We start from the raw sequence: 16,576 nt of genomic DNA, 5'->3' as shown, positions 1-16,576 counted from the left end.
TCGTCCTTAAAAGAAAACACAATGAAAGGGTTAATCTTAGCTCAAGAACCTAGGACTGCTCTTAATGTGTCACAGTGTACATTTTCACAGCAAAGTGAGTCAAAGCTTAAGGGCCAGTTCCTACTTTCGGCTTTACTCTTTGTCACGTTTCATCTGCTTCTTGTTTTATTTTTGCTGGTTTTTGAGGTAATTTAGCTGAAGGCTAACTTCCATGTGAGATTTTGTAATATTGTGTGAATGAATTTCATTACTATTAATTTCAATGCTATTATTTTTCCATTAACAACATATTTTAAGCAAAAACACTCTGAGTTCGGTTGAGTTAAAGGTTTAATAGTGGCCTTAAACTGACTTAATAACCACACATAGAAATAGTACTTCTAAATTGCCACTGAGGTTTTTAATGATTCAGTCACATTTTGAATGACAGAATGTTTTATAATTCTTCTGATATTAAATTGTTTTTTAAAAAATGAGAAATTATACTCTGTGAAAGATTAAAATGAATTAACTAGCAGATTAAGAAGGGTGATGCCTAGGACTTTTTTTGGAAGAAGCACTCATTGGAAGCATCTATAGAGAATGTGAGAGGCTGTAAAATTCTGTCAAGAAAGTCCTCACTGTGAAAGGTACCACATAAAATGATATCTGACTGATGGTCCCATAAAATCAGAGAAAAACACAGAATCTTAATTGTAATGTGTAAAGAGTGGCCTGAACAGGGGGAGGAGGATCTGCTTTTGTCACACTTCCTGCTTTTATAACTTGATTACATTTTAAAGTAGATGGCATTTTGAAGAAGGAAGCCATGAATAACCCGTAATCAGTTCACATCAGACTACACTTGAATATGGTGCTGAACAAAAATTCTGAGTCTACTATTTTTAATATAGTTATATTAATATAATTACTTTATATTTTTTCAAGCCTATTTAGTACTCTGCTGGACTGAAGCTTCAAAAATCTTTAAGCAGAAGCCGGCATTCACCTGCCTATAAAAAGACAAGATCTGTGAAAAGACAAATTTGCAAATATTACTTCTGAGGCAGTGATGCCCAGATAAACCTGCATGACAGAAGGCGTCTCTGACCTTGAGGAATTGTACAGGCTGCTCCTAATGTGACAAGCTGCTATGATTTCTAGCAAGAATTTTGTGCTTCTGACTCTAATCGTTTGTGATGTTTTACCAGGTGAGATTTTTTGCTATTGATTCTTTTCCACTGTGTCCCAAAACTGCTTTTTAATCAGTGACACCTGATTTTTTGTTTATGTATATTGTTTACACCTCAGCTATATCCGCTGATCACTTTTCACAATATTCTGACCTCTTTGATTACTATATAATGCCTGTTGTAATTTCATTGGATTATTTTTGTGTAGTCATAAGTGGTTTCATTCATACAGAATAAAAGATTTATACGCTTGTCAATTATTGTGCTCAGTGTTAAATAAGCTTATTAAATCGTACATTATTTAATAACACCATAAAAATGTGTTGTGTCATTTTCTAACCCACTTAATTCAGATCAGGGTTCATGTCCCGGGTCCTCCCTGAGAAAAACAAGACATGCACCACAACTATTTGGTGTTATTAATGTGCACTATTTACTCTAAAAATTGTCAGTATGTCTAAGTGCCTACTTATGTAATGTATTCATATTTTCATAGTTTGTGGCTGGTGAAATGATATTTAAATGTATTTATTATGATCTGTTATTGTTGTGGAGCTTGCCTGATTCTATATACTGTATAAGGACTCTACTTTTCTAATAATTACATATCTATTTTATGTGCGTATTGATTTATTTTTTATATGTTATTAATCCATTATCATTCTTATATAATTTTAATGTATTTTTCCTTTCTTGTAACTATTTATTTGACCTCTTGTGAAGCACTTTGAGCTACATCCTTCATACATATGTACATGTTGTAGTATGTATATATATATATATATATATATATATATATATATATATATATATATATATATATATATATATATATATATATATATATATATATATATATATATTGTGAACCTTGACCCCAGACACAGACAGACATGGTCTCCAAATGTTCCAAAACACACACGTTTTATTTTCAGCACAACAACACAGTGCACAAAACTAGCGACAATAATGCTCTTTCCTCTCTCTCTTCTGCCGCCTCCACTCCTCACACGCAAGCTCCGTCCTCTTCCATTACAGCTCCTGGAATGGAGTGAGGTGGCCGCTTTTATAGCACACCCAGAAGTACTCCAGGTGCTCTCCAATTAACAGCCTGTGGCACTTCCGGGTGTGGCGGAAGTGCTGCATAGGCATCAAGCTCTTCTTCTGGCAGCACCTCCGGTTGTGGCAGTAGTGCAGCGGACCATATTTCCGGAGCTGTCCAGGGCACCCCCTGGTGGTGGGGTGGCCATATCCTCCCACAAGGTTGAGCTTCCAGGCTCTGTGGACCCAGTACAATCCAGGGAGGTCGCCCTCTTGTGTTCCGGGGAAGATATAGCCCCTCTCCCGGTCTTTCCCATCTCCAGGCGTCCAGGTGGGGCAAAGTCCCCTGCCATCTATCACAATATATAAATATATATATATATATATATATATATATATATGTCCTGCGGTGGGTTGGCACCCTGCCTTGTGCCCTGTATTAGCTGGGATTGGCTCCAGCAGACCCCCGTGACCCTGTGTTCGGATTCAGCGGGTTGGAAAATATATATGGATGGATGGATGAATGGATGAATATATATATATATATATATGTATATTATGAGATATGGCCAGCATGTCATCCTGGCCAACACCCCTAGGCCGCCAGGTGGAGCCCTTCTTGCAGCATGGAGGTGCCCCGAATGCCAGCAGGGAATACTGGACAATGTAGTTTTTATTCTCAGCCCTGTTGGATACCTTGAGGCCCGCTAGAAGACGCTGCAGGGAGGCACAGAGACTATTTGCCTTACGCCCAGGAAGTATGTCAGAGTCACGTGGACAAAGGGAATGATGTGCTTCCTGGGTGAAGAAAAGAAGGATTTTTATCTGACCCGGAAGTGTTCCAGGTCACATGGGCAGAGAGGGTGAAACGCTTCCGGGTCAAGGACTATAAAAAGGACAGTGAAACACTAGAGTGTTGAGCTGAGCTGGGTGGAAGGGTGGCAACGCATCTGGGAGTGGAGGATTGATTATTGTTATTGTTATTGATTAGTGATTGTGTATTATATGAGTATAGTGGAGTGTAGAGTGCTTGGTGCACGTTATTATTATAAAATACAGTCATATTGGACTTTTATCTGGTGTCTGACATCTGGCCTGAGGGTTCAAGGGGTCGACAGTGCCTCTATCTTTCACAATATATATATATCACTATATGTCAACAGGCGCCATGATTAGTGAGTAGAGAAACCTTATGTTGATACTTTTGTCTTTCTAATCTGAAGAATCTCAGAACTATAGAATCTCTCTGTCTATCTATTATTTCCCAAAGCTAATAGATGGCTCCTGTCTGACCTTGGTAATGGACAAGTGTCCTGGAATTGGCCAAGCCTCATAAGGGTTAGGTGAAATTCAGCATTTGAGGAATCTTTGGCCACTAGGAGGAATTTGAAGAAGGATGGATGGACCAAAAATGCCTATTTCAAGAACTCCAGCCCTAGAAATAGTTTATTTGTGGTTATAGAGGGGAGCATAGTAGTAGACAATTGCTTGTCTGACAAGAAGATGACAGGTGATTATAGTTGCAGGAAAAGGAAGGGATGATAGGACGGGGTTACTATGATTGTACTGTGTAGTGAATAGTGGACCAGCCAACCTATTGAGCTGTGTAGAGATTCTACATTTATTTAAGTACACCCAGAGAGGCCTCTGGGTGCTCCGGTTTCCTCCCACAGTCCAAAGACATGCAGGTTCTAAATTGTCCCTAGTGTGTGGGTGTGTGTCTGTGTGTGCCCTGTGGTGGGCTGGCCCCCTGCCCAGGATTTGTTCCTGCCTTGCACCCTGTGTTGGCTGGGATTGGCTGCAGCAGACCCCCGTGATCCTGTGTGAGGATATAGCAGATTGGAGGATGGATGGATGTTTTCTGCAAGTGCCTGCCTATTATTTAGTTTTTAAATAAAGTTCTCTAGTTAAAAATTAAGAGAAAGGGTGGTTGTTAGGAAATGGCAAGACAGAGAGCCATGTTTAAAAAAAAAAAAAACACTTGATGGCATTTACACAGTCAGTTGGAGAAACCTTCATGCTTCTGGGATCCATACTCTCACGATATTGAAACAGACGACCAGCATAGACTCCATTATAAAAAAGGCACAGCAACAGGCTTCAGTCTGCCACAAGATTCCGTTCAGCACAGTAATTTTTGAATCTGTTCTCAAATCAACCATCACGGTGGGGTTTGGATCAGCAATTAAAAATGAGAAGAATGGGCTACGGGGAATAACAGTTTAAACTCCTGCCAAAAATGTACCAACAATCACTGAATTGGGAGCTGGCATAATGAACAACTGACTCTGTCCAGCACTTTTATACGGTAACTCAAGAATCATGGAATGTGAACAGTCTCGTCACTACGGTTGGTATCCTCTAGTGTAGTAACCAAGACTGGATTAAGACCCCCACAGGCCTCTTGGTGACTGAATGAATAGAGCTCCTTAACAGAGAGTTGATCATCCTTTAAAACAATGCAACACACAGACACCCATCCATTTAATGCAGCACAATAATTCTCACTATTAATGGAGTGTGGACTCTCAATTATTTTATCGAGCAAGGTGGGGAGGACTCCTTTGATGATACTAGTCTATAAAAATTTTATAGGCAGTCATTTAGGTGACACCCGGTGCTGTCCACACCCACCTAGTGATGGCAGTAAATGTGAATAATCTCAAAGAGTACACTTGTAAGCGAGCACCTGCTTCAATAGAGTGTTCATTTCTTTTATTTTGTCATTTTGTTGTAATGGGGCACTGTACCAAATGTAGGTTTATATTAATACTTACATTTTTTTTCATTAACATTTTAAAGACTGTCCGGTAATTTCAATCAATTAGCTTAATACAATCATCACACAATTTTTTTGTTTGTTTTTTGTGGTTGACTAGTCTAGTTGATGGCTAAGGTTTGCAGGGCTCTACCAGCGTCCTGGAGTTTATTTAATAAATTAAATGCCACACAACAATAACATACTACCTGGGACAGCACATTTGATAAGTGATTTTATTTCTTCAGGTTCTTTTCCCTGGGCTAAAGGAGATGATCGATGCCTTCCTGCTTGGACAAATACTCACAAGGGAAATTACTTCCAAGAGCCCAAGGAATTTTTTATGGAAGGTAAACTCTTCACATTAATGAAATAGTCAGCACTAATTAAATGATTGATTATTTTGGATTAGGTAGAAATAGTGACTGAATATAAATACTTAGGAACTTACCTAGATAACAATCTTAACTGGAATACAAATACAAAAAAAAATATTTTCTAAATGCAACCAGCACTTATTTCTCCTCCATAAACTCAAACTATTTAAAGTAGACAAGGACCTCATGTTGTCCTTCTATTGTAGTATGATCCAGTCCGTGATCACTTTCAGTTTCATTGCCTGGTTAAATAGTCTGACAAACCAAAACTCAAAAAAGCTCCAGCAGATTACGAAGTATGCAGCTAAAGTTATTGGGGCTGATGTAGATGATTTGACTAGTGTATGTCAGAGGGCAATGCTAAAGAAACTGGAAATCATCTCAACTGATGACAGACATCCATTACATGCAGAACTAAATTTCAGTAAATCAGGAAGGATAGTTGCTTTGAAAACCAACACAAATCGCTCCAGAAACTCATTTCTTCCTAGTGCCATACAACTTTTCAATAAGAAATATCGGAGATAATGTTTAAGGTTTTGATATATATCCTGTAACCTTTTTTTTTTTAGGTGTAAATATGTATTATCTAACTGCCTTACCTGAACCTTTCTTATTTCTATTGGTCTGTTTTATTTCATTCTGTCTGTTATTAGATGCCACCTAGAAGGCAAATTTCTTGTTTTCTTGTGTAAACATGACTAAATAAAGAAACCTAAACGTAAACCTAAACCTAAACCTAATCACTGATCATTAGGGATCCGGGTTCAGTTCCTATCGTGATCCCTGTCCGAGTGGGGTGTATAAAAGCATTGGCGCTTTTCATCAATCAACATTCATAAAACACTCCTTAAAATCTTAACAAAAGCGCCCACCTTTTATTTTTTACTTTTTAGTACACTTTTTAACTTAATGTAAGCGTGGTTTTTAAAAAGTATTTTTTTATTTATATATTATTTTCCCCTTTTCCTGTGTAGTTTGCTCCTTTAATTTAACCCTAAATAGTGACAATTAACAACCAGCACAGCAAACACTTGGGATGATGAAAGCAGCAACGACTTCCATGTCAGACTCGCTAATTAGTAAATAATCAATTAAATTACCAGAACACTTGGAACAGCAGAATGAAAATTATGTTGAAAATACTGTTAACGATTTAACAAAAAAAACTACACATTCCCCATATAACTGCTTAATACATTAGTTTGTAATTTCTACATTGACTCCAAAACACAGAAACTGGGAAATAATGACTCACTTAATTAGGCTAAGAGTCCAATAAAAAACGGAAGTTGGTTGGAACAAAAACCTGCAGCCACAGGGGTCCCCCAGGATCGAGTCAGAGAACCACTGCTCTAGTATTCTGACCCTTGGTTGTCTTTTTGACCACAATTTTTCATTTCTCAAATATCTCCTGGTTGTTTTATGCTCACAATAATCCTTGACATTCTGTGTGTCATAACAAAAAAAAAACATCATACGACGTATAATTCAAAATCAACAAAAACATGGAAAATATACTTTTCCCTGGTTGAAACATAACAACTTCTGAGCACCTGGGCTCATATCTCAAAATGAATGTCTGCTAGCATTCTTCTTATTTATTCTATTTTTGTTCCATGGGGGTTTGTTTGATTGGTAAGGCTTACCTGGGCCTTACACATTTATGTGTGAGGTGTGTGTGTGTCTGACTCTGCTCTAAGAATGACTGTTCTCTCCACAGTGGCATCCTGCATTGCACTTGTAATTCTATACTATCAAAATAGTATCTAGAATGTTATTTATTGTTTTCATAAATTAATGTTAGTACTGATCCGCTTAAATTTTGTAATGAATATGAGAATGGTATGTAACGCTTTATCGTTCTCGCCATTACTGTATACAGCTTTTACATTACCGATGTAATTCTGTCCTGCATTATGTTTCTGAATACAACAAGACAGATCTAACTTCAGGTGGGAAGGCCTAGTCCTATGATTTAGTGTTATTTTCCTTCTTTGGAAGACACTATAACAATAGTGAGAACTGTAAATCCCACACTTTAAGGTGGACCACCGGAAGTTTCATATTAGTTTCTCTCTGTTCTCAGTCAAGCCACAGAAAAGGGTGCCTTGCTCGATTTCAGCTTTCCAATTGGTTTTAGTAAGGCATCTTCTGCTTTTAAGACACAATAAAGTCATTAGACCATTAAGTGGCAACATGCACAGCAAGACACCATGGAAAGTGTCTGTGCCTGCAGTCTTCTAAGCAGTGCTTAACTAGTAAATTCTATATCAGTCCACTTATATTCTTCAGATAGCATTTATGGTTTTTGAGATGTGGGAGGCATCATGACTTCCTGAAATGATACAAAGGCAGAAGCTGAAAATTTCATACACATAGCGACCAGGGGTCAGATTCGTAAAAGTCGTGTACACACAAAAAGAGGCTTGAAATGTGTGTATGTAACCTTTCAAGAAAATGTCAAGGTTTATAAAAGAAACTTGATATGGAAATGTGTGTACATTTATGGTAACTCTGACCCATCTGTATACAACATTTCAGTGAAAGTGAGAAACAATGACACCCCTGATAGTGTAGGGAAATACAGCCAAACCATCTAAATGTCGACTCACATGTATAATTATTCATATCAAAGAGCCTTTATTATAACATGTGTTGACATGACAAACATTTTAAACCTCAATTGTGATGAATATGATGTACAAACTCTTTTTTTAGTTCCCTTTTAAGAGGGTCAATGCTGCATATTTTTTACTGAAGAACTTTGCTTTTTGTCAGTTCATATCAACTACCTCTTGTCACTTCTCAAGATTAGAAACCAATGCAATTACTTCTTATCAATAATTTGTTTGTGCAAATTTGCTTGTCTGTGTAATTGCATCTGGGGTTTGGGGAGCTCTTACACCCCTTATAGGTCACACACCCCACCACCATCTAATCCCCACCTGCACAGCCCTACAGAGTTTTGGTTTCCTCTTGACTTCAGGTATTTTGTTTGTGGTCACATCCATCCATCCGTCCATTATCCAACCCGCTATATCCTAACTACAGGGTCACGGGGGTCTGCTGAAGCCTATCCCAGCCAACACAGGGTGCAATGCAGGAAGCAAACCCTGGGCAGGGCACCAACCCACCACAGTGGTCATATCCAAATGTAAAATTATTTCTGTTTTATATTTTGAATTGTGAAATAAATGTCCACTAATGTTTGAATCACTGTCTGACTTTCTCTCCATGCAACTCTGCAGAAGATGACCAGATGAATGTTTTCACCGGCGACTTTGTGATGCTTCACATTAGTAGAAATCCATTTGAAGTCATAGATGTTACATGGAAGAAGGACGGAGCGATGGTGGCAAAGTTAAAAAATGATATGGTAACTGTGTCATCCAAAACTAACGCACAAATGTTATCAAATGGAACCTTGAGATTTGTCAGGATTTCGATGAATGACAGCGGAAAATACAGCGTGGAAGTATATGATAAGAATGGGAGAAATGTGAAGAAAAACTTTAGTTTCTTAGATGTGTTTGGTAAGTTTAATAAATTTTGCTACTGAAAAGTGAGAAAGAATGTGTTGAATAAATTCGCAGACACATTACTGCCAAATATTTAAGAGTAATTCTGAGAAAAACTCCTTTTTGAGTCTTTAGTTAAAAACAACCAGAAGGTGGCTGGGTTACTGTTCTTAGCCATGTAGCGTATGTACACTGAGATAAAAATAATAATAATAATAATAATAATAACAATAATAATAATAATAATAATACATTTTATTTAATAGGCGCCTTTCTTAACACTCACAGTCATGATTTTCAATGGAATTAAACAACATTAATAAAATAAAAACAAAGAGAACGATAAATCAAAAAGCAATAATTAGCAAACAAACAAAGATAACAGGCAGTAACAGTGTAAAATTCACAATTGGTAAGCCAGTTTGAAAATATAAGTTTTGAGGAGAGTTTTAAAATGTGTTATTGAATCGAGTTAGCGAATATGATAGGGAAGAGAATTCCCGAGTTGAGGAGCACTAGGAGAGGACGCTCAAGCTCCCATAGAACAGAGTTTGATGTGTGGGACAAAAAGTCGAGCTGCAGATGAGGATCTGAGAAAGCGAGAGGGAGTGTAAGAGTGTAGGAGATCTGTGAGATAGGGAGGAGTGAGGTTGTAGAGAGCTTTAAATGTTAAGAGCAGTATTTTGTATTGTATTCGGTAGTTAACAGGGAGCCAGTGAAGTTGAGAGAGAAGAGGTGTAATATGTTCAGTGGATTTAGAACAGCAGGTTATTATCCTGGCAGCAGAATTTTGAATAATTTGTAAGCGATGGATAAGTTTTTGTGGGATGCCAGATAGAATAGCATTACAGTAATCTATACGTGAGGTGACTACGGCATTAACCAATACTTCAGTACTGTGTTGCATAAGAACAGGACAAAGTCTAGAAATGTTTCAAGTTAGAAGAAGGCAGTCTGAGAAACATTACTACTATCAGGTACTCTATATTGTTAAATAGGTTAAGTGCAGCATTCAAAGAAACCTATTATACATGTACAGCTGTGTGCCATTCGAGATCAAAAGCTTTCAGTTGTTTAAAAGATGAAGAATATAGAAGATTACTTGTGCCAAAATTAAATGCAATTCATTGTGTTAACTAGATTGAAATGTAATGTATGTGCATGAGGTACATGTAATTTTTCGCACGGTTTTGCTTTATCATAATTAAAAACATTAAAAACAAATAATCCTTGCTTTTCAACACACTACACAATGTTTGTGTCAATTTGAAATGCAAAACAAAAGCGGATTGCATTTTTATTCATGTCCATTGATAGTATGCCATCACTGAAGAAAAGCAAAAATGTTGCATTTAGCTTAGTAGCAACTGAAGTGCATTGCATTGCAATTAGAGACCACGGTTTAATCATGGCAAAACTGAACCAAAGGGAGGGGCAAGTGGCATTATGTGACAGGTACATCAAATGCCTAGCGAACATGCAGCATCAAAAACTCTAGATGCACAAAATGAGAGCATTAATTAGAAAAGAAATTGTTGTGTCAAGATGTAGGAAAAACAAAACTGATTATAAATAAGTTACTGGGAGATGAAAGGCTTTCTAACAGGAAAACAAATGTGTGAATTTCCCCTTGGGATTAATAAAGTATCTATCTATCTATCTATCTATCTATCTATCTATCTATCTATCTATCTATCTATCTATCTATCTATCTATCTATCTATCTATCTATCTATCTATCTATCTATCTATCTATCTATCTATCTATCTATCTATCTATCTATCTAATGGCATAGTCTGAGGCAGGTAGGAGTCAATATACAAAGAAATACAGAGAAACTATACGTCTTAACATAATAACAAAGGCAAAAATTGTAGCCTGAAACAAAGCCGTAAAAGATCCTAACACTTTTATCCTTTCCCTAACTACACCCCAAAATGCATTTGTTTTTATTTAGAGAAAAATTAGGTTGACATTGTTAGCATGGTTGCATCTTTTACAATGGAGACACAATGACTTCACGGGTTGTGCTATTGATGATAATCAAAACCGTGAATCTTTACTATCTGTCACTACAGCTAAATCACTAAACAAAGACATACTCAAAACAAGGTTGCTTTAAGCACAGAATAAACCTTAGATAATATATTCTTCAAATTCCAAAAGACACAAAGAACATGAAATAAATACAATAATGCGTTAAAGAAAAAACAGCATTATAGCATAATATGGTCACCTCTACTAAATAACACCAGAAATGGTGGTTTCCAAAGGAAGAGTAGGATTCTTTGAGCAAGGACCTTAACCTAAAAATTGTCAAGGGGTGCTGTACAATGGCTGACCCTGTGCTCTGACCCCCAAAAGATTACTCAAAAAAGACAATTTCCCCACAAGGATTAATAAAGTATATCTCTTGTGGAAGATAACCCCGGACACAGACAGACACCGAGAAATCCAGATGTCCAAAACACACACTTTATTTTCCTCTGCTCACACAGCACAAATGCAGTGCTCAAAGACTCACAATAACTCAGTCTCCTTTCTTCTCTCTATTGCCGCCTCTACTCCACTCCTCGCAAGCTCCATCCTCTTCCACCCGACTCTGGCTTCCCAAATTGGCCCTGATGCAATCCAGGGGGGCTGCCCTCTTGCACCCCGGGGAAGATATTGCCCCTCTCCCGGTCCTTCCCTTCTCCAGGCATCCCGGTGGGGCAAGGTCCCTGGTCGTCTGCCACACTCTCTATTATAATAAAAAAATCCTGGGACGAGGACTTTTAGCCTGAGACGAGATGTGACTTTTTCAGAGAGATACTTTCCTGACCCATGAGACGAGACTTTGTGCCAAGAGATTTAACCAGGCCTGGGGCCAGAAATAAAAGACAAAGAGTAGATGACAAAGTAGAACGTCGTAAAGAATTCAAAAACGTTGGCGCGGTACACATGCAGAGCAGGTTAGAGATAATAAAAGTACTAAAATTCAAAAGTTTCAAAAAAAATGATAGTAAAGATCACATTAGCTCAAACAAACGGAAATTATTACTCGATGAAATAATGGAACTGCGAAACGAGATCGAATATATTGTTTGGATTTAAACTTTAAGTCGGAGACCTGTAGATCGTCTAATTCGTGTTGTCATCAGGGAAAAGTAGTGTTTCTTCTCAATGAAGAGGCGTATCCATGAGAATTAAAAGATTTGTTGTTTGGTGAAAGTGAAATCCATAAAACGCGAGCGGAGGAGATGCGAAGTGGCTGGCGCGTAGCGCAGGCCATGGGTGTTGGTGAGTGACGCAAGCAGCCCCCTAGTCAAATCAAATAAAAATTGTCCAACAAAATTAATCTGAAGTGATGTCATCAAAATTTCTAAATGTAAAAATTCCAAATTCTAACAGACACAAGAATAATGTTCAAGTTTCCCAAACCTTTTCATGACTTCAAATACACAAAATGGTGATGTGATGATATCCCACTAATAACAACGAGTTAGACAGTGTACACATGGCGTAATGTTCAGGTAAGTTCAATGGCTGAACAGGCCCTGTAGTCCTGATTGGGCTGAGTACAGTAACTCAGTTCTAGAACCTTCTCAATCTATTTCAGAGTTTCAGGTACCAACGACTATCTCAGCAGGATTGGGCAAAAGGTTAAAAACAAGGACCACTCTCACTCATACACACACATAAACACAGACACACACTCCATATTCACATATAGTTCCAATCACATATAGTTCCAATCTGCAACTGCCAACTGACAACCTAAACAATAAAAAACAGTTTTTGTAATGCATTCTATTTTCACTTATGTACAAGTATGTAGAAGACATTCAGTTATGACATATGTTAGGGAAAAACAGAAATGAAACGCAAACTTTCTGACCATAATGGATATCCGGTGAATGTGGCACAATGATAGTAAATTATACGATAACCAAATGTTATAAATCCCAAACCTGGACACTTGTGTAGCATGTATGCCCGCATAAAGCTTGTTCTCATTCTGTTTAATGCCTGCTTTATCTCATTGTCGTCAGAGATTGATCAGGGCATAAAAAAAAAATGCTTTCACAAATAAACATATAATTCCACACATTGTTTGATGTGGAAACAAATAAATAGCAGTATTGTCTGATTTTGTCTTCTTCTTGGTCCTTGTCATGGTGCTGTTTAAACTGAACACAAGTCTTAATCAAGCTTGCCTGCTCAAGAGTATTCATCACACTGTTATACATATATTACATTGAAAGGGGGGATGAGTTTCATGCGTGCTGGTCTAAATATATTGTGAAGATGATAGATTATATTAGATGTGCAGCTTGTTAAAAATGGGGAATTTTGATATTCTTCAGTTATTTATCAGGACACATAGCCTGAAATCAGAACTGCCTCTAACACCGCAACATCTGGTCAGCCTGGTAAATTACACTGACGGCAAAATAGTGAATTATCATAAACTGCTGATAATGGTGCTGTGATGTTAGTTTAGTGTAAGGTTGATAATGAGTAAATGTGTATTATTATTAATCATTCTTATACTTGTAAGATCAGGAAGATCATTTGAAGTTCTGATGCACTGGTTCTCTTTTGCCTACGCTTAAGCCACTGGGCAGACACAATTTATTCATACAGAGGTTTCCATGAGCGCCTTACTGGAGTTGCGGACAGAGGATTGCAGTTCCGCGCTCAATCAAGCAGCCAGCGACTTCCTACCCGTGCACACAGTCTGTTGTTGTTTCCTTACCTTGTATTGTGGATTTGTTGCCAACTGTAGCAGCTATCAGAAGTGAAAAAGAGGAAAACATTCACATTGTAAAAGTTAGTATAACCACTGTCAAGGTAAAATTGAAACACTAAACTAATTTGCTGTTGAAGCTGCACTGAATGTTTCTTTGTCTTAAGATAGACGAGATTGCATATTCACCAATGCTCTTGAAATTTTAAAACTGTACAGCACAATCTGTTCAGGATATCGCTACAAAAATGGAATTGTCTCAAAAAATTTACTTGAAGAATAAGTGTGCTACATTGTGATGGTGCAGGTCGGCTCCATGCTACCGGGTTGCCACCGTGAGCCTTTTGAACACTCCAGCCGCTGATAACGTTTCTGAGGGATGAGCTCAGCAAATTAGGACACCACACGAAGCAAGGGGAAAGTGCAAAGTGCTCAGTGCCTTTATTACAAAAAAAAAAATAAAGAAAGCAAGTGTCCAAAAAGTGCAATACTTCAGTAAGTCCCATCCATCCATTTTCCAACCCACTGAATCCAAACACAGGGTCATGGGGGTCTGCTGGAGCCAATCCCAGCCAACACAGGACAGGAACCAATCCCGGGCAGGGTGCCAACCCACCGAAGGACAACACACTGGGGCCAATTTAGAATCACCAGTTCACCTAACCAGCATGTCTTTGGACTGTGGGAGGAAACCCATGCAGACACGGGGAGAACATGCAAATTCTATGCAGGGAGGGCCCGGGAAGCGAACCCGGGTCCCCAGGTCTCCCAACTGCAAGGCAGCAGCACTACCCACTGCGCCACCATGCCGCCCTTCTTCAGTAAATAAATAATCCAATTAAAAGCAGATGTAAGGTGGAGGTTAAAATCGGAATAAATAAATCCATTAAAACAAGGTTAAAACCAACTCACAGAAAAGTGTCCTTTCTTGAAAGCCCGGTGCATTGATCTTTAAACTGGCGGTTCTTCTGCTTATCCCATACGGACCTTGTTGCAGAGGAGTTGCTCTAACAACAGATGCAACTAACATTCCCCAGGTCCGGGTCCCTGCTGTCCCTTGGTTATGGAAAGGCTTCCTCCCTGGACCGAGGCTTGGATCCCTCACTTTGGGGCTCTCTTCCCAAACTTCCTTGACCCCCGCTGCCCTCCCGGTCTTCTGCAGATAGCCATTCCCGCTCCTGGTCACTCCCGCTCCTCAGATATGTTCAACAGGATTGACCCAATTGAACCCCCCGCAAGTGTCGGCCACACAATCCTGTTGAGGGTCTGTCTTCCCAGCTGCCTGCCTTGTTTCTCCCGAGCCTGCTCTCTTCAGCTTGCTCACACTGGCTCCTTCCATCTCCTGCCTTCTGCTCTCTCTTTCCCTTTAACCTCCATTCTCTTCTCTGCTTGGTTTTTCCTTTTCTCCCTCTCTCACACTCACGCTTCCCTTTAACAAATGGGGGCATGGCACTGCTGTGGCGATCAGAGGCTCCCGGCATCAATTAGGGTCACAGGAGATAAAAAGTAAGTGCACGGCCATCCGCTCCCATATCGCACACAGGAACTGCTCTCACCATACCACCCCAAATAAAGATGCGAATGCGGCGATTATTTAAAAGCTGCCAAACAGAAGCAGACCTCACTTTACCACATAGATTTCAGCAAAATTAGTGCACGCGAGGCCAAGTTATTTCATGCAGACAGATAGACGGACAGACATGGCGGTCACAACAGGTGCTTTGCACATTATAAACGAATGTACCTTATAAAAATATTAATAAAAGAAAAGAAACAATTGTAATGCACAAAAATCAAAGTCAGTCAGTCATCTTCCAACCTGCTATATGCTAACACAGGGTCACGGGGGTCTGCTGGAGCCAATCCCAGCCAGCACTAGGGACAATTTAGGATCACCAATCTGCATGTCTTTGGACTGTGGGAGGAAACCCAAGCAGACACGGGGAGAACATGCAAACTCCAAGCAGGGAGGACCCAGGAAGTGAATCCAGGTCTCCTTACTGCGAGGCAGCAGCGCTACCACTGCACCACCGTGCCGCCCCAAAAATCAATGTGCAGAACGCATATTAATTAAACATTCCTAACAGAGAAGTGGCCTCTTCTAATTATAATATTTCTTAATGTTTCATTAATTTGGTGAAAAGTTACTTTCATTTTCTAATTCATTTCTCTTCTCTTGAAAGGCAAAACTCATCAGGCAGCTTTGGGGGCTCCTCTAGCCCTACATCCAAAAAATGAGATGTCAGGAATGGCATCTATAGAGTGGAAGAAAGGAGACATACTTCTGGGCTGGCAGAATGTAACGCATAATGAGAGATGTTACAATAGGATGGACATTTTCCAGAACGGCACTCTTTGGTTTGAAAAGACTGAAAAAGCTGATGAAGGAATTTACACTGTGAATGTCTTTGATGAGAACGGAAGTCCGATTTACACAGAGCTCATCAAGGTAATTGCCATAGGTGAGTAGCTTGTTGAAATCAAATGGCCATACTTACTGTGTTCCTGTTGTATGATCTTTCCATGCTTTTAGTAGACAGACTGAAAACACATACAGTAATTTTTACAGATGTATTATTTGTCTGCTAAATGAGACGTCCTATGTATGCTGTCAAGATTAAAGTGGAATAGGATGTGTTCATTGACAATTGCCACGGTGGCCTCACAGCTCCAGGAGACAGCCCACTTACTTTTTGTGTGGAGTTCATACTGTCTTTTCCCAAGTTTATTTTTCTCTTTATACTCTGGATTTGTTTACAGGTTAATTGTGGACTCGTGTTCTCTGTGACGGACTGTCACTTTACCCAAGGTTTTTTCTTGCCATATGCACACACTGAGCAAATTCTTACTACCACTATACTTATACTGGGTATAGCCACGTTTTGCTCTGCAAACATCCCCATTTTTCCATGGCACGGAAACATTACTTTGAGATTCTGTTCCATGTTGACATGATTGTATCATGCAATATCTGCGA

At 39.0% G+C, this 16,576-nt stretch overlaps 1 protein-coding gene across 1 annotated transcript in view; it reads left to right on the top strand.

Moving 5' to 3' along the window:
• The first annotated feature begins 785 nt into the window (after nucleotides 1–785).
• The window catches only part of LOC114660374 (titin-like), a 45,041-nt gene continuing 29,250 nt past the window's right edge, over nucleotides 786–16,576 (top strand). Inside the window, exons 1-4 of the mRNA XM_028813041.2 lie at nucleotides 786–1,190; nucleotides 5,220–5,321; nucleotides 8,600–8,884; nucleotides 15,783–16,061. Of these exons, the coding sequence (XP_028668874.2) occupies nucleotides 1,133–1,190; nucleotides 5,220–5,321; nucleotides 8,600–8,884; nucleotides 15,783–16,061 (724 nt within the window). The 5' untranslated portion in view covers nucleotides 786–1,132. The remainder of the gene's footprint in view (nucleotides 1,191–5,219; nucleotides 5,322–8,599; nucleotides 8,885–15,782; nucleotides 16,062–16,576) is intronic.

The sequence above is a fragment of the Erpetoichthys calabaricus genome, chromosome 11, assembly GCF_900747795.2.
Source record: "Erpetoichthys calabaricus chromosome 11, fErpCal1.3, whole genome shotgun sequence".
NCBI classification, from domain to species: Eukaryota; Metazoa; Chordata; class Cladistia; order Polypteriformes; family Polypteridae; genus Erpetoichthys; species Erpetoichthys calabaricus.
Note: the sequence above shows the minus strand (reverse complement) of the source record. Positions and strands in the feature narration are given on the sequence as shown.